At 39.5% G+C, this 20,476-nt stretch overlaps 1 protein-coding gene across 1 annotated transcript in view; it reads left to right on the plus strand.

Moving 5' to 3' along the window:
• Window positions 1-20,476, plus strand: part of LOC106105329 (E3 ubiquitin-protein ligase UBR1) — a 33,739-nt gene that overhangs the window by 9,554 nt on the left and 3,709 nt on the right. Inside the window, exons 3-25 of the mRNA XM_013285620.1 lie at window positions 2,023-2,171; window positions 2,612-2,776; window positions 3,316-3,470; window positions 4,393-4,538; window positions 5,225-5,321; window positions 6,801-6,943; window positions 7,538-7,651; window positions 8,731-8,981; window positions 9,820-9,998; window positions 10,513-10,710; window positions 11,292-11,478; window positions 12,075-12,260; window positions 13,728-13,876; window positions 14,537-14,702; window positions 15,817-15,931; window positions 16,508-16,719; window positions 16,933-17,099; window positions 17,483-17,658; window positions 18,186-18,274; window positions 18,523-18,650; window positions 19,455-19,568; window positions 19,937-20,154; window positions 20,416-20,473. Coding sequence (XP_013141074.1) covers window positions 2,023-2,171; window positions 2,612-2,776; window positions 3,316-3,470; window positions 4,393-4,538; window positions 5,225-5,321; window positions 6,801-6,943; window positions 7,538-7,651; window positions 8,731-8,981; window positions 9,820-9,998; window positions 10,513-10,710; window positions 11,292-11,478; window positions 12,075-12,260; window positions 13,728-13,876; window positions 14,537-14,702; window positions 15,817-15,931; window positions 16,508-16,719; window positions 16,933-17,099; window positions 17,483-17,658; window positions 18,186-18,274; window positions 18,523-18,650; window positions 19,455-19,568; window positions 19,937-20,154; window positions 20,416-20,473 — 3,562 coding nt within the window. The remainder of the gene's footprint in view (window positions 1-2,022; window positions 2,172-2,611; window positions 2,777-3,315; window positions 3,471-4,392; window positions 4,539-5,224; window positions 5,322-6,800; window positions 6,944-7,537; window positions 7,652-8,730; window positions 8,982-9,819; window positions 9,999-10,512; window positions 10,711-11,291; window positions 11,479-12,074; window positions 12,261-13,727; window positions 13,877-14,536; window positions 14,703-15,816; window positions 15,932-16,507; window positions 16,720-16,932; window positions 17,100-17,482; window positions 17,659-18,185; window positions 18,275-18,522; window positions 18,651-19,454; window positions 19,569-19,936; window positions 20,155-20,415; window positions 20,474-20,476) is intronic.

The raw sequence follows: 20,476 nt of genomic DNA on the forward strand, positions 1-20,476 counted from the left end.
TAATTAACATGAATAACTTTTTTACGACCTTGCCCTTTGTAAGTCAATGGCCTAATATTAATTATAATTATTAATAAAGTTTGTTTAATCCGAATTCACCTTGCATTATAAACAAAAACACCAATGTCATTGACCTCGCCAACGAGCCGTACCATTTTATTTTTACCGCCATTAGCTTCGGACACTAGGCTTATAACTTGCTATTGTAATCTGAGATTTATTCCTTAGGAATAAAGTTTATTTCTCAATGCGTACTTCAGGTTTGAAGGCTGTGGTCCTGTACTGAATGGTCTGGAGTTTTCGATGGCAAAATATTTGTAAGATGACATCTAGATAGAGATGTTACCATAAATAATATAGATTAAAATGTATGTTAATTTCGAGTTATTTTTAACGATAATCCGATCTCTAGAATCGTCTGGTAAACTAAATGTAACGAAAAATTTTCTAAATCATAAAATGTTTTTAAAAGAAACAAGGTTAATGTATTGAAAAAAGTCGTAACCTTATTAGCCCCAAAGCTTGTACAAAATTAAAAATATGTTACACCCAAATAAAAGAGCGTCGGTGACTCGGTGGTTTAAGCACTTGACTTCTAATCTACATGTCTTGGGTTCGAGTCCCGCGATGTACCAATGTGCTTTCGATATTTCGAATTTTCATATGTACGTAATTTACCCGACGTTCTTACGGTGAAGGAAAACATCGTGATGCAACCTGCACATATCAGCGAAAAAATTCAAAGATATGTGTGAAGTCAACCAACCCGCACTTGGCCAGCATGGTTGACTATGGTCTAGTCACCCCCTGACTTAGGGTAAGCTCCGTGCCCCTTGGTGGGGACGTATAATGAGCTGGTGATGATGATGATGATGATGATGATTTAAAATTTAAAATATGAAAATGTTCTTTTATATGAAAACCATTTTTTTCATTACATATCCCTGAATTTTACGAATTACATATTATTTTTGGAACTCGTACCAACAAAACCTTCGGAAAACCGTTTCGTTATCGATTAACAAAACTGTTAAATATAAGAAAACCTTTTTTATAATGGCAGTAGCGAGTACATAATCTTTTTAACGATCTACACAAATAGATGCGGCCTCTTACATTATTTATAAATATTTTTCAGTAGTTTAATTCGGAACGAAGACACGCGTGGCGGCTAGTTCGTATACATAAATAGATGGAGATTCTGTCGGGTTGTACGTTCAGTGATTTTTCAATCATCATTCGATTAATGTCTGGGTCGTTATGTCTGTGTTATAAATAATTGTTACCAGTTATGTGCGTGACTGTACGTGTCAAAGTTTAAAATAATTACTGTGTTTATTGTTACCTATTGTTTGTATAAAGATGGAAGAAAACAACGAAGAGGAAAAGTCAGTTTATCATAACCGTGGGCTTTCACTGCTGAAGCATATTTATTTTTATCTATAAAAAATCAGATGGAAATGATTGTACTATAGTGGATGTCCACGTTAATAAAATTATTTTCAAACAAGTGTAATAAACATATATCAAGATAATCCTGATATAGGCATAAATATGCGCATTGAAAGATGTGAAAACAACTTGGCCGCTTAATGCAAAATACACGATTAGATTAGTAATAAAACTTACAAATTACCAGCGTTATAGCTGATTACATGTTATACATCGATTTTAATATAGTTTACTCTAAAAGCCGGAGTACACCTTTGACTAAACTATCGCACACAGTTGTGCGATTGCCGATTGTTTTGCAGCCAATTCAACTGTTTAGTTGCAAAACTAAAATTCGAGTTGTGTGCGCACCTCCATATCAGCTCGTAGGAATCAAAGCGACTAAAGTTCTGCGATAGTTTAGTCAAAGTTTGCTAGCGCTCTGAATGTTGTCTTCTTTCCACGCTGATGTAGCGGTCATTATCTTCTTAAAATACCGTTAACTTTTTCAGTTGTCAAATGTCAAAAATCGCCTCGGCAGGTGCACTGCTGCGCACCCATATGTAACTGATTTGTTTTGGTAATTGTTAGGTTTACCTTGCCGGTGCGCGCTGACGCCGTGGTGGAGCTGTGGCGCTCCAAGCTGACGGAGGGTGTGCTCTCCCCCGCGCATTTCCAGGACTACTGGAGGGTCACCGTGCCAAGGATCTACTCGCCGCAGCCCAACAGGACCTGCCTCGGTTAGTGTTTTAAAATGGTGAACGATCTGTTAACGATCCAGGCAAAGTTGGAAGAAGCGATTCAAGGAAAAGGATACCCAGAAGAGATATTTAAACTTTTATAAAAATCTAATTAGACCTAGCTTATTAGACCAGGGGTGGCCACGCGTGCCATAAGTGGCACACGTCATAATATTTTGGACATGTCGATAATGATAAATGACTACAAAAAATATGAAGTAGGTGCACCGTGGTAATAAACGAAGTCAAAATTAATCAATGGCACCTCTAAGACAGCATTTAACATTTCTTTAATTTTAAAGCATGTAATTGCACTTTGATGCATAAATGTTAACCATCCCTGGCTCAGATAGTTAAAAAGGTGGTTTAAGAAAATCTATGTGTCCTAGAAAGTTTAAGCCTATACTGTCATCTAATCCATCAACGTATTTGTTTTCCAGATTGGTCATTCGATGAAGAGTTGGCTCAGAAGCTGTTGATCCAGCCGTTGGAGCAGTTCGTGTGGGGCGACAGCGATGCCTCGCAACCGCCCATGCCGCGGCGCTCCACGCTCTGCGGCCGCGTCTTCAAGCAGGGCGAGCCCGCCTACAGCTGCAGGGAGTGCGGTTAGTAGCTCAGTTAGCCACTGCTAGCAGTTCATTCATTGATTGTCTTTGTCAATATGTACTATCAGGAAATCTGCCGGTGACCTTAAAAGTGATAGTTGTGTGAACGTATCGTAAGGATAGATTACGACGCCAAAACAAACAATTTTCAATGTGTCAACGAAAAATGTGTTGCGGATTTATAAAGAGGTCGATTTATAATAAATACATTTTGGCTGTAATAGTATATAAGTATGTCAAATGTAAAATAGGCAACTGACACTTGAGGAAAAATGTGTGTCTAAAAGAACCGAAGAAATGTCAAAGTCGATGAAACACATATAAAAAAAATCTTTTAATGTTTACATGGTTATTTGGTTTAGTTAATGGTTAGTTAGTAGCACACGACTAACTATTATGTCGTCGCGCGACTCTGCTTCTTAATTTTAATTAATTAACTAAATCTTTTTTCTGTGTCTGCAAGGACCAAGTCGATTTTTCTGTAAGTCGAACACAGCAAAGTGGTCTGACTGTACACTATCGGAGTATATTGGTGTTAGGTATGGACAACACGTGCGTGCTGTGCGTGGAGTGCTTCAAGGTGTCAGCGCATCGACACCACAAGTACAAGATGGGGCAGTCGGGCGGCGGCGGCTGCTGCGACTGCGGCGATACAGAGGCCTGGAAACGAGATCCCTTCTGCGAGCTACACACCGTTAGTTAACAACTAGTTGCTTAATCTGTCATATATTGTCTTACTCATATTATAAATGCGAAAGCTTAGATGGATGATTTGTGTGGTGCCGGAGTCCTAATTTAAGTCCCTTTCCCTTTACCACCCTTTTCTTATAAAGAGAGGTTGGGAAGAGGAAGTGGATTTGACGGTGGAGGAGATGCATAGGAAGGGGAAATGTCCTCTTTATGTGTGTCTCCTCCTCCGTCGAATAAGGGTAGGCAACGCATCTGCAATTGCGGATGTCTATGGGCAGCGGTCGCTTCGCCATTTTGGCGATTTCAGTTGGCCGCTTGCTCGTTTGCCACCTTATGTTATAAAAAAAAAAGATGTGAAGGATAGTCTGGGAGAACACATAGGCTTTTGTTTTTTTTTAATTCCGCGCGGACGGAGTCGCGAACGAAAGCTAGTTATATAATAAATGCGAAAGTTTAGATGGATGGCTGGATGTTTGTTAGAGTTTGTAGCCTAAACGGCTTAAAGGATTTCTATAAAATTTGGTATAGATGTAGAGTGTAGTCTGAAAGATCACATAAGCTACTCACTTTTGTTTTTATTTTTTTTAATTTCAATAAGCTACTAACTTTAGTTTTTTTTTTATTATGAACTAATTCGGTGTCGCGGGTGACAGCTAGTCTGTCATAAATAAACTGTCGTTTTCTATTAGAATTCAACAGACATTTCCATATTTTTAAATTGTTGTTTAAGAGCAAATGTAAATTTTAATATTATTCGAAGTGTTGAAGTTAGTCTATATATACTTGGAACTTTTATAGTTGAATTAAATTAACTGACAGAACTCTGCGAAAAATTCATTACACTCCTCTTCCAATAGGAATAATATAAAAGTTATAAACTACGTTACCTTCGTAATTATCATGTTTAGTTATAAAAATATACGCAGGCTCCAGAGAACGAGGAACAGGAGTCCCAGTCCACCATCAGCGCTGAAGTGATAGAGCGCATGAAGATCCTCGCCTCCGTTTGCTTCTCCTACTGCTTCCGGCTGCTGACCCTCGACCATGCGCCCGGACTGCCCAATGAACTCAGGTAACACAATAAATAAAAAAAACTTAACTCTCTCCAGACATCGCTACAGTCTCACTCGACTAAATTGGTTTATGTAAACCCTCATACATACATGAATTATACTTTCATATCTGGGAAAAATATTACTTGCTAAGGCCGCCGATGATAACGGACAAAGTGTTATTTATTTATTTATATGTTTATCAACATAATTACTTGATTTTATATAGATTTATTTATTGCATTATTAATTCAAATGGCATCATGTATTTACAATGTAAAATAACAAATGAAAGTATGTTAATCTAAACAAATATTTAGGGCCTGTCCCACCACTGGCTGATAGACTCGGATATTTTAAAAATGACGTCACTGTCAGATAAGGGAACAAAATCCGATATTTTCATGACATATTTTACACTTTGGTTTGTAAGCAAGTGAAGTGGAAGCAATTCCGCGTTTCGTCCGATGAGTGGTGCCGGAGGCCTAATTTTAGTCCTTTTTCCTTTCCACCCTCAAGAGGAAAGGATGGGAAGGAAAAGTGGATTTGACGGTGAAGGAGACACATAGAAAAGGAAATATCCTCTTTTTGTGCGTCTTCTCTGTCAATGAAGGGTAGGCAACGCATTTGCAATTGCGGATGTTTATTAGCGCTTGCTTGTTTGCCATCTTATATTATAAAAAAAAAGGAAATATGGTGTGTGCAGGCTGAAGGACGGTGAGCGCGATCTGCTGCAGATCCTGGACCAGCCGGACTGCTACTGCACCGTCATGTACAATGATGAGACCCACACCTTCGAACAGGTACAACAGGTGCAGTGGATCTCCAGGGAATGGGCAAAATTAACCATGGATTTACTTAAAGCATTTTAACCTTCAAGCTTAGAACGCTTTTGTGTAAAATCTCGTTAGTACACAGCTAGTTGCTTTTTCATTCTCTCGTTGTTTGCTTAACTCACTGCTGCATGTTATTTGTATAGGTCTAAATAAGATTAGTTTGATGACTTATATGAAGTATCGAATTAAATTTGTATGAAGGTAAATGCCGTACTTGATAGACGGGTATCCTAGTGATGAAACACGCATAGCGAACAACTGTGAACTATCGATATTCGGTTTAAATAACTAATTTAAATTTAAATCAACTAATTTAGGGGACGATTTTAGTAATGAATGTAGTGTAGAGTATATACGGATCACAAATTATTATATTATTATTATTTTTTTTTTAACATATCTTTATTCTCTTATTTTTATATATAATACATTTCACATGATTTTCTTAAAAAAATAACAAAATAAAACATATTATATAAAAAAATAGTAAGTCCACCGGCTGCGGAATCCGATGACTCAAGCAACCAGTGGTCAGGGCTGCAGAGACAGGAACCTCCTCACTAGTCGTGCGGTTTCTAAAATAACCGCCTTTTGAATCGGGCCCTTAATCCAACTGTCTAGCGAGAGCTCCTTGAGGTGTTGGTCGAAGCTCTTCGCTATCAGCCCGTGTGCCGAAACGACTATCGGAATAATGGTAGTCGATTTCATACGCCACATGGCGGTAATCTCGTGAGCCAAATCCAAATATTTTAATAGCTTTTCATTTTCGGCTTTCACGAGATTCTCGTCATGTGGGATAGTGACATCGACTAACATTACACAACTCTCAGACCGATCTATTATTACTATATCAGGTCTATTGGCAGCAATAGTCCTGTCCGTAATAATAGATCGGTCCCAGTAGATCGTGATACGGCTATTTTCCAGAACTGGTGTAGGCTGATATTGGTAATATGGTACCTCAGATTCCACAAGAGCATACTTAAAGGCAAGTTGCTGATGGATAATCTTGGCCACTTGGTTATGTCTATGCAAGTATGCACCGTCCGCAAGGCGAGAACAACCGGAAACATTATCATTATTATTATATTATACTATTATTAAATAGTAAAATCAAAATCGATTATGTACAAATAATAAATAACTATTTATTAACTCTCATGTTTTATATTGGTTCTGTATGTAATTATTGATTTGAGAAAACAGTGTTTTTATTTTAACCCATAAGTTATAACTATGAATCTATCGATTCCAACTTCTATGAGAGTAAAAATCGAAAATCGAAAAGATTCACACTTTTACACGACCCATCCCTACTAAATTGTCAAATTAATCTTATTTAGACAAACTATAAGGCATTATCGTTGCAATGGACAAGGCTTTTATTGTAAATGTATCACCGCGAAGTGACTTGACTGTACATATATATATTTGAATGTATGTCAGGTGATAGCAACGCTGACGCGAGTGCTGAAGGCGAACCACCGCGACGCCGTGGAGCTGGTCAGCCTCATCGACCGCGAGGGCCGCGCGCTTGTCAAGTGCAACTCCTTCCAGATGTGCGATAAACTCAAAACTGAAATCGAGGCGTAAGTATACATCTTTTTTTTTTAAATATTACTAGAGTTTTGTCTTTAAAAAAGTCTTTTCTCTTTAAGAAAATCTTAAAATAATTAGTACTTTTTTACTTATAAACAATAGGGAATATGCATGTATTTTTTTCTTTTTTTAAACGATTCTACTCGTTATAAAATAACCAGAAAAAAAAATTGTCGCGAAAATATTCAACCATTGAGCTAAAAATAATATATAATATTACGACCATTTTCGAGCGACTGTAACGCGGCCGGAGTTGTCAATAGACAATTGACGTCAATCGTCTTATTCCATTCATAACATATTAGATAAGCCACTTGTTTCGACCAATAGTGTGCGTTTTAGAACTTAGCGAGGAAATTTGAAAAAAGACACTTTTTAATGATTAAATTTTGCCACTAAATCACATTATATTAAAAAAAATCTTTGCAGGAATGTTTTTATAGTAATAAAGTATACTTAAAAAAAGTTGATGCAATTTGGCGTCATATGCATATTGCCCATTGAAATTTCAATTTTAATAAAATTGTGGAACCCCCCCTTATTGCATGTGTTGTGGGGGGCGATGATGTATGTATGGCACTCAGCCGCACCGCGATGTTCGAAAGGTTCACATCCCGCCACGGGCCGGTGCTGAAGGTGCTGGTGATGCACGCGCACGTCGTCGCCCACCAGCACTACGCCATGAAGCTGCTGCAATGGTCAGTACTCAACTCATACACATTCATACACACACTCACATACACACATGTTCCTCCTTATCCTACTCCTGTAGGGTGCAACAGGATTTTGTCCTCTACACTATACTTCATCTCATACACACCCATACACATTCATACACATACACACATCTTCCTCCTTATCCTACTCCTGTAGGGTGCAACAGGATTTTTTCCTCCACACTATACTTCATCTCAGTCATGTCACCTTTCACGCAATCCATTTCTTTCTATGTCTACCTCTACCAGTGTACCACACTCATAACTAACGTTCTTGCTCCTCATAACATGCCCATGCTATACACAAACAAAGAGATAAATATCGTATAATGATAGTAAAATTAGTGATTTTTTACTATTTAACCCCATATAATGTTTAGCTACCAAATTGATTATTTCAATATTGGTTAAATTGTTATTAAGTAGAGGTCACCCACGACTTCGTTAGCCCGGAATATCAATTAATAATAGGCCTAGAGCTTTCGAAAATAAGTCGTAATAAATTTGGATTTACGGACAGATGGATAAATAAGAATAAAACAAAACTATATAGATTGAGCAAAGTCAACACATACACGAATTTTGAATGAAAAAAAAAACAAAATTATGTAGCCTATGTGTTCTTATCTATCCTTTACATCTCTGCCGAATTTAATCAAGGTCCGTTCAGCCGTTTAAGCTACAAGATCGATTTACTCAATTCACTCTAAATTTATACTATTATAATAAAGCGTAAACACACACTTCTTTGTTGCCTAAGATGTCAGCTATTACAGCATATTTTTAAATTATTATTTTTTTAATACTTTCGTCACGCTTTAGGCTATATATTTTCACACTATTAAACTTAGGAGGTAAATATTTTGGATAATAACCCTAATGTGAGAAAGAGGCCATAAGTTGTTGCCAACATCAAGGAAGCAAGGTTGTCATTTTGACATTTGTAATTGATAATTTGACAAATGTAAAATAAAATTTTCTTAATTGCATGCGGATTAAGTCGCACGGGAACTGCTAGTATCTTATATATTTGGTAACAATGGAATATGAATGGACTGTAGGCTGCAGAACTTCGTGTGCAAGGAGCCGACGCTGCGGCTGGCGGTGAGCCAGGTGGCGCTGGGCGAGGAGGCGGGGGGCGCGGGGGGTCCGGGCGCGGCGGGTGCGGGGGGCGTGGCAGCGGGCGTCATGCAGAACGACTGCCGCATGTGGAAGGCGGCGCGCGCCGCGTGGCATCGCCTGCTCATTGCCACCACGCTTATGGATTATGACACTAAGCGGAATATGGCGATTCTGTTCACCAAGTATTATGGTAAGTGAACTACAATACAAGACTTTCATCATCATCATCCACTTGCCCTTATCCCTTATGGAGGGTCGGCACAGTACAAGACTTTCACTACGCTAATAATATCTTATCATTACACATCACCACCAGCTCACTATACGTCCCCACCGAGGGGTTCGAAGTCTATCCTAAGTAAGGAGTGACTAAGCCATAGTCAACCACAATGGCCCAGTGCGGATTGGTTGACGTCACACATATCTTTGAATTTCTTCGCCGATATGTGCAGGCATCACGATATTTTCCTTCGCCGTAAGAACGTCGGGTAAATTATGTACATATGAAAATTCGAATAATCGAAAATCACATTAGTACATGGCGGGATTAGAACCCAAGACCTGTAGATTACAAGTCAAGTGTTTAGACCACTGAGCGACCGACGCTCCCTACTGAGTCGACGACGTTCAATAATATCTATACTATATCTATACTAATATAATAAAGCGTAAACACACTACTTTGTGGCGTAGGAATTACAGCATATTTTTCAATAATTACTTTAATAAAGCAGATGCGTTGTCTACCCTAAATTGACTGAGAAGGAGACGCACATAAAGAGGATTTTTCCCCCTTCCTATGGGTCTTCTCCACTGTGAAATCCACTTTCTTATCCGATCCTTTTTTATACTATAATTGGGCCTCCGGCACCACACTCATCAGGCTGTACGCGAAATTGCTCGCACTTCACGCCTGTCTTCTGTGTGTCGTGTTATTGCGGTGGGCGAGCCGACCCATTCGTGTGAAGATGTTAAAGCGGGCTTTACCATTTATTATCCTTATGTTATAGAAGCTATTTCTTCCCCAGGTTCGATGCTGAAGGACTTCATCCGCGATGACCATGACCACTCGTTCTCGATATCCTCTATGTCGGTGCAGCTGTTCACGACGCCCACGCTGGCGCACCATCTCATAGCGAAGCATGACGCGCTCTTCGTTGTTATGAACACATTTGTTAGTGAATGTCTAAGACGCTGCAATAGCAGGGTAAGTATTTATGTTTCAAATAGGAATGTTTTGTGATGTCATGTCCTGAACGTTAGTGTTTAATCTGTGACGTAATACGTCTGACATAGTGTACGTTTTGGATGTTTGATAGATGGTATTTCTAGTATATATGGAATTTAGTTATTAAAAAATAATTTAATAAATAGTAATAGGTATTTGGGAAATAAACTGAGGGTCTATCACGAATATTTCCGTGATATTTGCGAGAATTTTAATGTTGTGCACTTTATTTTTTTAAGGGCTTTGTACAATTCTAATACAAAATTTGTGGATGACGTTAAGAATATATTGTATAAGATTAACGCAATAATTAGAAAATTAAAACTCAGATTTTTTAATATAAATAATTATAATAAAGTCTAGCTTGTATTTATGTCTTATCTTGTCCTAGGGTTTATTGTAACATTGTTTATAGCAGTTTACTGTAGTTGTAATATTTGTGTAAAAACCATTAAAGTTTTTCTAGTATAAATGATTTATTGATGTTTTCCAGGGTCGTTTGGAGTTCGACCGCAACCATGTGTCGATGGCGTTCAAGCGCGCCCAGTTCATCTTGTATGACGTGAAGTATCTTCTGGGCTCCGTGCCCACAGCTTTCGACGACGACTTGCGCAAGGGCTTCCTGCACGGACTCTCCCTCATCATCTCCCTCCTCGTCATGATGCAGGGCATGGACTCTGTTGTTAGACAGGTAGACATCACCAATAATTATGTATTAATAGTCGTAAATAATACTATGGTTTAACTCCAAATATCAATAAAAACAGCGTTTACGAAGTCTTTTTAGGTTCGTTTAAATTATTAGTCATGTCTAAAGAACGTTGTTTTCTTGTACTCAGAGTTTGTCTTTTTTAAATTTGGTTTTCTTGTACTATATTCTACTAGAACATAAAATTCCTAATAGTTATTAACCGTCTTCAAAAAGGAGCAAGTACTTAATTGTATCTTTCTATATGGAAGTACTTTGAGTACGCTGAGATTTGGGATCGGATTGAAGTGATTGTTTTTTGTTTGGCACGTAATAGCTGCGATTTTTCATTATTATTTGTTAAAATTTTAGACAGAATAGAATTAACAAATATAGACAAATACAACGCAAAAACAAACTCATTGGTTTGTTCTCGAGTGCGATGAAGAATCTGATCGTTTGTGTTTCAAAATTAGTAGTTTTTAAGTTTTTCTTAAAAAAAGGTACCAAAAAGCAGGATTTTTTCCATGAAATTTTGGATTTTGTTAATAATAAAATTGTAATATGCACTTTTTTGTGTACAGCGCGGCCAGCACATGGAATACGAGCCGGAGTGGGAGTCCGCGTTCAACCTGCACGTGAAGCTGGCCAACAGCATCACGCTGGCGCTGGAGTGGTGCGGCGCCGAGCGCGGCCTGCTCGCCTCCGCCTACCGCATGGCGCTGCGCCGCCACGCCGACACCTGCGGGCACGACACGCTGCAGCTCAGAGGTACACCTGCAAGCGAGTCTGCAACGCACCCTTCACCACCTCTGTGTTCCCGCCACTCGTTTGCTCCCTTTTCGTATAAAAAAAAACTCTCTAAAAAAACTTTGCACTATTCCAACATCATTCCGATAAACTAAGCGCTTCCCTCCTTACATACCATCGCGAGCACTCGCCTTGGTCCGCGACTTCGTCCGCGTTGCGCAGTTTAAGCTGCAAATTCTAACAAACAGCTATATAAACTTTCGCATATATAATACTAGCTTTCGTCTGCAACTCCGTCCGCATGGAATTAAAAGAAAAAAGTGAGCAGCCTATGTTGTCTTCCAGACTATCCTTTACATCTGTACTAAATTTCACCGAAATCCGTTCAGCCGTTTAGGCTACAAACATTAGCAAACATCCATCCATCCATCTAAACTTTCGCATTTATATCAGTTAGATTAGTAAGGTTTATTTTTATTTTTATACTATAGTTTTTAGTTTTCGTAATGTCGTAATTTTATTATTGTAACTACTTTCTATTAATATTTAACTTGTCGAAGAAAATGCATTATAAAATCACGTGTTTAAAATAACCTCTGTTTCCCCGTGTGTTTCAGAGCTCGGCAGCCAGAGCGCGCTGGTGATCCCGTACGACGTGTCGATTGCGCCCGTGTCGATACACCGGCCGCTGTCCCGCTTCATCGCCGGCCTGCATCTGCACCTGCAGCAGCACGGCCTCGCCTACCACAGCCGGGAGTTCGACAGGCATGATAGACCTAAGCCAACGCCGGAGGAACTCATTGGTATAACTTTAACATGTTTGGTACTTCTTTGTAATATATGACACTAGCTGTTCCCGTGCGGCTTCATCCGCATGGAACTATACATTTATTGTTTAAAATTATCAATTACAAATGTCAAAATGACATGACATGATGACAAACCTCGGCAATCTTGCTTCCTTGATGTTGGCAACAACCTATGGTCTCTTTCCCACATTAGGGTTTTTATCCAAAATATTTACCCCCTAAGTTTAATGGCGTGAAAATGTATAGCCTAAAGCGTGATTTAAGTGTAGGGCTTTTTATTAAAAAGCAATTACAGCATATTTTTAAATACTTCTTGTATTTAAAAATATGCTGTAATTGCTGACATCTTAGGCAACAAAGAAATGTGTGTTTACGCTTTATTATAATAGTATAGTTTTTAGTATGATTCGACTAATAACACGTCACAAAATACCTACTAGCTGATGCCCGCAACTTCGCCCGCGTGAAATTAAAAAATAATAAAAAAATATAGCCTATGTTACTCAGTAATAAAGTAGCTATTGAATGCTGAATTTTTGTAAATGGCCTAATAGTTTTTGATTTATTTCAATAACAAAAATACAAATCTTTCCGCTGTATAATGTTATAGATTTACTTCTAATATAGTCTTATAGTATCTTATATTTTTGGACTATTAGGGGATGGTCCCCCCTCTTTGGCCACCCCTAGCGAGACCTATTAATATGTAATTCCAATAAGTATACCTTTTCTATTGCTGTTTGCGTATAAAGGGATGTCACGTTATCCCTTCTAAAACGACCAACCTGTTGTCTCTTGCTTTATTAGTTTGTCTTATAACACTTAAAGCCATACTCAAAGTCGTCCAATAGTTACTATAAGTTACTAGTGTTAGGAATAAAATTAGTACCGCGCTATAGAATTGGCGCAACTCTAGATTATCGGCATAAACGTCACGTCCCTAGCTGACAGCTGTCAATGTCACTAGAAATATGGATAGATTGGCGCGTAACTTGAGTCATAACGAGAAGTATTGCTCTGAGTTAAAAGCGACAGTGTCAATTAAATAAGTTGTCTAACACTAGTTAGTTTGCTTCGATGGGAGCATCCAGCATTTGTGGCTGAGCGAGGGCCCAATCCTGTCAGCATTGCAACGCTAATTTTAAATAATTCTTTTTCTTTTTTTTTTTCATTTCATTAGTTACGTTTCTCATTATTTTGTGTTTAATATTTTTATTTCATAATTGTAGTGTTGACAAGGATTAAACATTGTTTTATTCATTTTTATTTTTTTATTTTATTTTAAAACAGACCCTTAATTACTTTATTGCAATAAGGATGTTGTTATAAGAGTCGTAAGTCGATGGCCTAGATTCGAAGTATCTGTTCTATTTATTCTCTAGAGTGGGGGGCTGCTACCTCCATCCATCTCCCCCCCTTAGCAATTTGTGTATTTTGATTTGTTATATTTGTGTATTTCAGAGCCTGTGCTGTGTACGATGGCTATGATAGCGCAAGTACACGCGGGCATGTGGCGACGCAATGGATACGCGCTCCTCAACCAGCTCTACTTCTACCACAATGTGAAGTGTCGCACTGAGATGTTGGACCGTGACGTCGTTATGCTGCAGGTGACGTCACATACACACACGTCACATCTTAATTAAAACTGTGATGGATTCCGATTTTTTTTTTAATAATAGCTGGTGCTTGCAACTTTGTCCCCGTGATATTTACAAATATAGCAATATATATATATAATTTCAGTGATGACGCAGCTTTAGAATGATGAAAGTATTTTTAAATAGGCCCAGTCGTTTTTTAGTTATTTTAATGCAAACAAAAATACGATTCATTTCTCTTTATAATGTTAGTATAGGTTTGTTTGTAGAGTAGAGTAGAGTTTGTAGTCTACAATGCTGAACGCGTCAGGGTGAAATATGACATAGATGTAGTGCATAGTGTGGAAGAACATATAGGTTACTTTTTTTTTTTTAATTTACCCGGACGGATTCGCGGCCAAAATCTAGTAATGTTATTAATGCAAAAGTTTGGATGTACGGATGAATGTTTGTCACTACTTTTCTCTTCATAACGTATTTCGCTATTATTGTACAGATGTAGAACACGATTTGGAATTACACATAGACATAATGAAATGCGTCCGCGTAAAATATTTTTTGAACTTAACGTGAACTGAGTAGCGACAGCTTGTTTACCATGTTATGTTAATTTTAATAGAATTTATGTATATTACATCCCAAACTTACGGACATATTAATATATTCTAGATCGGTGCATCCCTGATCGAGAGCAACGAGTTCATAATCCACGTGCTGAACAAGTTCAACTTGCTGGAGTGGGCGTCGCCGCAGTTCGAGCAGCAGAACATCGAGTACGACACGCTGAGGCAGACCAGCAGCATGGTGGAGGAGTTCCTCGGACTGCTCATCACGGGTCGGTAGACATGAGGAATGTCCTAGATAAAGCGGATGGACATAGAAAATGTTACTAAAAATAGGAGGGTAGAGAAACAAAGAAAATGTACTAAAAGTAGGGGATAAAGGGACAGAGAATGTTCTAAAAGTGGGGGGGGGGCGGGTAAAGGGACAAAGAATATTTTAGAAGTAAGGGGTAAAATGGAAACTGAGAATGTTTTAGAAGTAGGGGATAAGGGGACACATAGAATGTTCTAGAAGTATGGCGGAAAATTACCAAATGATGCAAAACTCTGCCTACTTAAGCACTTAAATTGTGCTTTTTAATACTATTTTTAATACTTTTACACTAAAGTCGCACTAAGAACCTCTTATACTATTAAGTGTGTCAGTTAGATAAGAAAATAAGTTAATACCAATTGGAATATAGTTAAAAATGAAAAGATAATTTATAATAAACTTATCTAAAATGCTTATACCTTAATAATCCTGTAATCACAGATTAATTGAGAATAGACAGAACAGGAGTATTTCAAAATAAATCTATAGACAATGATATTGTCAGCTAGTGAAATGGAAATAAAATCTCTCAATTCTATTGAATTTCATAAACTCATTTAATACTTATAAACTTATAACAGTTAAGTGATTGCTTAAGTTGAATTAACTTAACTTCTACAGTGGTAGTGCCCGCTTTAACATCTTAGCACGAATTGGCCGGCACGCCCTCAGTAATACCACGACCACACAGAAGACAGCCGTGAAATGGAAGCAATTCCGTGTTTCGTCTGATGAGTGTGGTGCCGGAGGCTTAAGTTAAGTCCCTCTCTCTTTACCACCCTTTTCTTATAAGGAGAGAATGGGAAGAGGAAGTGGATTTGACGGTGGGGAGATGCATAGGAAGGGGAAATATCCTCTTTATGTGCGTCTCCTCCTCCGTCGGATAAGGGTAGCCAACGCATCTGCAATTGCGGATGTCTATGGGCAGCGGTCGCTTCGCCATTTTGGCAGATTCAGGTGGCCGCTTGCTCGTTTGCCACCTTATGTTATAAAAAATAAAAAAAAACTTACGTAAATTCCTCATATAAACTAAATGTTTTTGTGTAAATAATTGATATTTTTTTGTGCAACAGTGGTCGGTTCCCGCTACGTGCCGGGCGTGGGCGAAGTGAGCAATGAAGATCGCACCAAGAAGGAGATCATACAGATGCTGTGCGTCAAGCCAATGCCGCACTCGGAGCTCAACAGGTATACAGATATTTCTATTAGAAATCAAAGAAAATCAAATAACGGAGACATAGTTGACACTTCGCTTGAAACATTCATATAATAATATATGAATCACGAGCTGTTGCCCGCGACTTCGTCCGCGTGGTATTAGAAAACATACGAACTATATAAATTATAAAAAGTTACGTATCCCTCGGCAACCGGCCATTTTTCTGGGATGAAGCTTATCCCATACGTACTCCAAACTTTGTTTTATATCTGTGCCAAATTTCAATAAGATATGTTAAACCGTTGCAGAATGATCGGGTGAACATTAAAAAACTAAATTAATGAATCCCTCGGGAACCGTAACTATTCCCGGGATAAAAAGTAGCCTATGTGTTCTTCCAGAATATGCTCTAAACCTGTGCCAAATTTCATGGAGATCCATCCATCCTTCCATCTAAACTTTCGCATTTATAATATTAGTCAGATCATTAACTTGACAACTGATGTAATTTAGAGAAATATCATAACCTCTCCCGTCCTTATCCTACTCTCGTAAAGTCTTTACCAGGTCATAAGATTATAAACACGGCCATGTATGATCTCCAGATCTCTCCCAGAAGACCAGCTGCATGAGACCGGATTAGAAGCAGTGATACACGAAGTGGCAGACTTCGTGAAGCCCAAAGGTGGTAACAACCGCGGCATGTACAAGTTGAAGCCGCACCTCTACGATGAATATGACACCTTCTTCTATCACTACACTCGAGAGGAATTATCCAAGAGTGAGGAGGAGCAGCGGAATAGAAGGAAGGCTGCTGGTGAGTCAATACTTATGAGTTTTCATTGGTATCATATATGTTTCATAATGTAATTATCCCTTTATAAAAAAAACTGCACTTACAAAAATATCAACAAAAACATGTGATAACAATATCGAATTTTGTTACCTCTTCTGACGGTAAGGTCATTTTTAAGCTATCTGTGACTCTATCAGTCAGTGGTGGGACAGGCCCTTATTTTTATATTATCAGGTTTGCCGGAGTGCTGCCCGCCGCCGCCGCTGCCGAAGCTGTCGCCAGCATTCCGGCTGCTGGCCAGCCTGCTGCAGAGCGACGCGGCACTGCACGTGCTGCGCTGCGTGCTGGAGCGTGCTATCGACCTGCGCGCCAGATCCTTCTCAGAGACACAAGTGCACAAGGTAACACGTGATACAAACGTCATACATTTGTAATATTCTTGATACAAATTTTCTTGATAGATAAGTACTTTCTTGCAAATTTTCGTGCTAGATACCCTGCAATCTTTCTCCTTGCCAATACATTCTCGCTTTTCGTGTTAGACCCCCTGCAATCTCTTTACCACATCCATTGACAGATATTACTAATAATAATACACTAGTTACTTAGTTTAGTTAAGTTTTTTTTCTAATTTCATTCGACCTCATTATTCAAACTGGTGTCTATTTTTGTATTTAGGTATACGAATGAATCGTGTTTCGCTTTATATCCCGCTACTTGTAGAATGATCCGAGTCGTCAAAATTTGAAAAACACAATACCAAATTGACAATCAACGTGTACAGGCTCTACACCTGATCGGGTACGCGATACGCGACGAGGAGAGCGGGAACTACGAGTTCCTCGCGTTCGCTGAGAGCGCGCAGCGCAGCGGCCTGGTCGAGCTGCTGCAAAAGCTGTGCTCGTGCGCTCGCGTCGAGCCCCACCTGCCGCTCGCCAAGTGGCTCTACGCCAGGATCAAGTCAGTCGATCTTACCTAACCCTAATTCATAATTTGACAGTAGGCGTTATAACATGTCAGTTGGCGTTAAAACATGACAGTTGACGTTATAACTTGACAGTTGGCGTTATGACATGACAGTTGGCGTTATGACATGAAAGTTGGCGTTATAACATGACAGTTGGCGTTATAACATGAAAGTACGCGTTATAATATAAGCGTTGTAATCTGACAGGCGTTATGACATGACAGTAAGCGTGCGTAGCGTAACATAACGTTAGGTGTTTTTATATGACAGTATCCGTTGTTACATGATAGTAGGCGTAAAAATCTGACAGTAGCTGTTATAACCTGACAGTAGGTAATATAACCTTACAGTAGACGTAATAATCAGACAGTGGATTATTTAATTTGACAGTAGGTGAGGCAAGTTGACAGTAACTGACATATAATCTAACAATAGGTAGACTAGTTTTTCGACGGAATACAAAAAGTAACACATTTTAGTATTTTCTTAATGTTTTTTAATGATGTTTGTGTATGTTTAGGGCGCTGCTGGGACAGTCGGATGAGCACGCTGGTGATGGTGATAACATGGACACAGACCAGGGGCAGAAGAACTCCGAAGATTCGGCAGGTTAGCATACCGCTTATGAAAACATCTTACCTTAGTAGTCATTCGGAAAAATATTGAAACGACAAATAATGCCGCGCTTTACTTCAATCTCCATTAAAACTAAAATTGTCTGGTTTTTGAAGCGAAATGTTAAAATTCGTTTCAGTAATCGGCCGACTCCACCTAAATTGGATGGATGCATAAAGAAAGAAATAAAATATGTACATTTTTAACATATTTTGCCTGTTAAAATTAATCGTTGTTTCCAGATGCAGAGAAGAACCGTCGTGCCAAGTTGGCTGCGGAGCGCCGCGCCAAGCTGATGGACCAGATGAAGGCGCAGATGAATAAATTCATATCCAACAACGCGGTGCTCTTCGAGGAGACCAATACAGAGGCCTGTTGCACTCGATTTTAAGGGGGGATAATCAAACTTCTAGCATTCTTCTGGAACGAACCGTAACCAAAGAAAGAAATGTTTTGAATAGATAATGCTGTTGTTCACGTCGTGGTCCACGTGAAATTATATAATATTTGAATATAGTAGGAACATAGCCTATGTTACTTAGTGATAACATAGCCTTTTGAAAGTGGTAGTGCCCGCTTTAACATCTTAGCACTGCAGGGCCGGCACACCCCCAGTAATACCACGACCACACAGAAGACAGCCGTGAAATGGAAGCAATTCCGTGTTTCGTCCGATTAGTGTGGTGCCGGAGGCCTAATTTAAGTCCATTTTTCTTTACCACCCTTTTCTTATATGGAGAGGATGGGAAGGGGAAGTGGATTTTACGGTGGAGGAGATGCATAGGAAGGGAATATATCCTCTTTATGTGCGTCTCCTCCTCCGTCGTATAAGGGTAGGCAACGCATCTGCAATTGCGATGTCTATGGGCAGCGGTCGCTTCGCCATTTTGGCGGGTTCAGGTGGGCGCTTGCTCGTTTGCCACCTTTTGTTATAAAAATAAAAAAATAGCCTTTTAATGGTGCAAGAATTTTTGAAATCGGTCTAGTATTTGTTGAGTTATTACAATACATACAAAAATACAATTCTTTCCTATTTATAATATTAGTAGAGATATCAGGTATAAAAGCAAATTTGCTTCAGTACAAATTTTTAATTTTATAAACTATCAAATTGTAGCATATTAAACCAGCAACTATTTGGGATACTGACTTTTTAAATTATTTAATGTTGCAGGTGACCCCGGAGGAGCAAGAACTACGTCCGCTGTACGCGGGCGCGGCGCTCGGCGTGTGGGGAGGTGGAGTGCCCGACCCCCCGCGAGTCTGCATCATGTGCCAGGAGGAGGTGGTAAAAAATCTTCTTCTTCTTGTCCCATGTCCCCAAAGTGGGACAGGACGTCCACAGTGCGCAGCTAGCACCCTCTATCCTGGGCTCTGCGTTTTGTCTCGGGCCATGACAGCAACAGACAACAGCCTAGGGCACAGTGGGTTAATCAACTGCTTGTCTGAACTTTTTATGATTCAAGAAACGATGTATATTTTCCATTCCTGTGCGACTCCTCCACCGTTAAATCCACTTTTCGTTCCCATCCTATTTCTAGAAAAAAAGGGATGGGAAGGAAAAGGGACTCAAGTTGGGCCTACGGCACCGATTAATAACAGTTAGCAAATTAATTGTGACTGGTTTAGATTAAGTGGCATATATATTGGTATCAGGCCCGCGTGGAGCTGAACATGGAGCCGGTGGTGCTGGTGGCGTTCGTGCAGCAGTCGACGGTGCTGAGCCGGCTGCGCGGCGTGGTCAGCTGCCCGCGAGACGCCTACCTCGCCGCGGGCGTGGGCTCGCAGCCGCACGTCTCCACCTGCGGCCACGTGCTGCACGCGCGCTGCTGGAGGAAGTACGTCGATGGTGTCAGGGATAAAGAGAAGATCAGGTACGTCTGAGGTCTGACGTGACCCGCACGTGTTATATGGAACTTATTCTGAGTCGTCTCTGATGAGTATGCGTGCCGGAAGCCTAATTTTAGTCCCGTCCCCACCTTTTGCTACAAGGTATTCCTTCGAGTCGAATGTTAATATTAAATCTATGTGCAGCGGTCACTTCGTCATTTCGACAAATTTAGGTTTAAAAGAAAATCATACAAATAATTATATGTGAAAGACAACATACAAATATTTTTTTAACTTTACTTCAGACCGTACCGCCTGCGTCAGCCGGCGGCGTTCGACGTGGAGAAGTGCGAGTACCTGTGCCCG

Source organism: Papilio polytes, unplaced genomic scaffold, assembly GCF_000836215.1.
Source record: "Papilio polytes unplaced genomic scaffold, Ppol_1.0 DF822845.1, whole genome shotgun sequence".
NCBI classification, from domain to species: Eukaryota; Metazoa; Arthropoda; class Insecta; order Lepidoptera; family Papilionidae; genus Papilio; species Papilio polytes.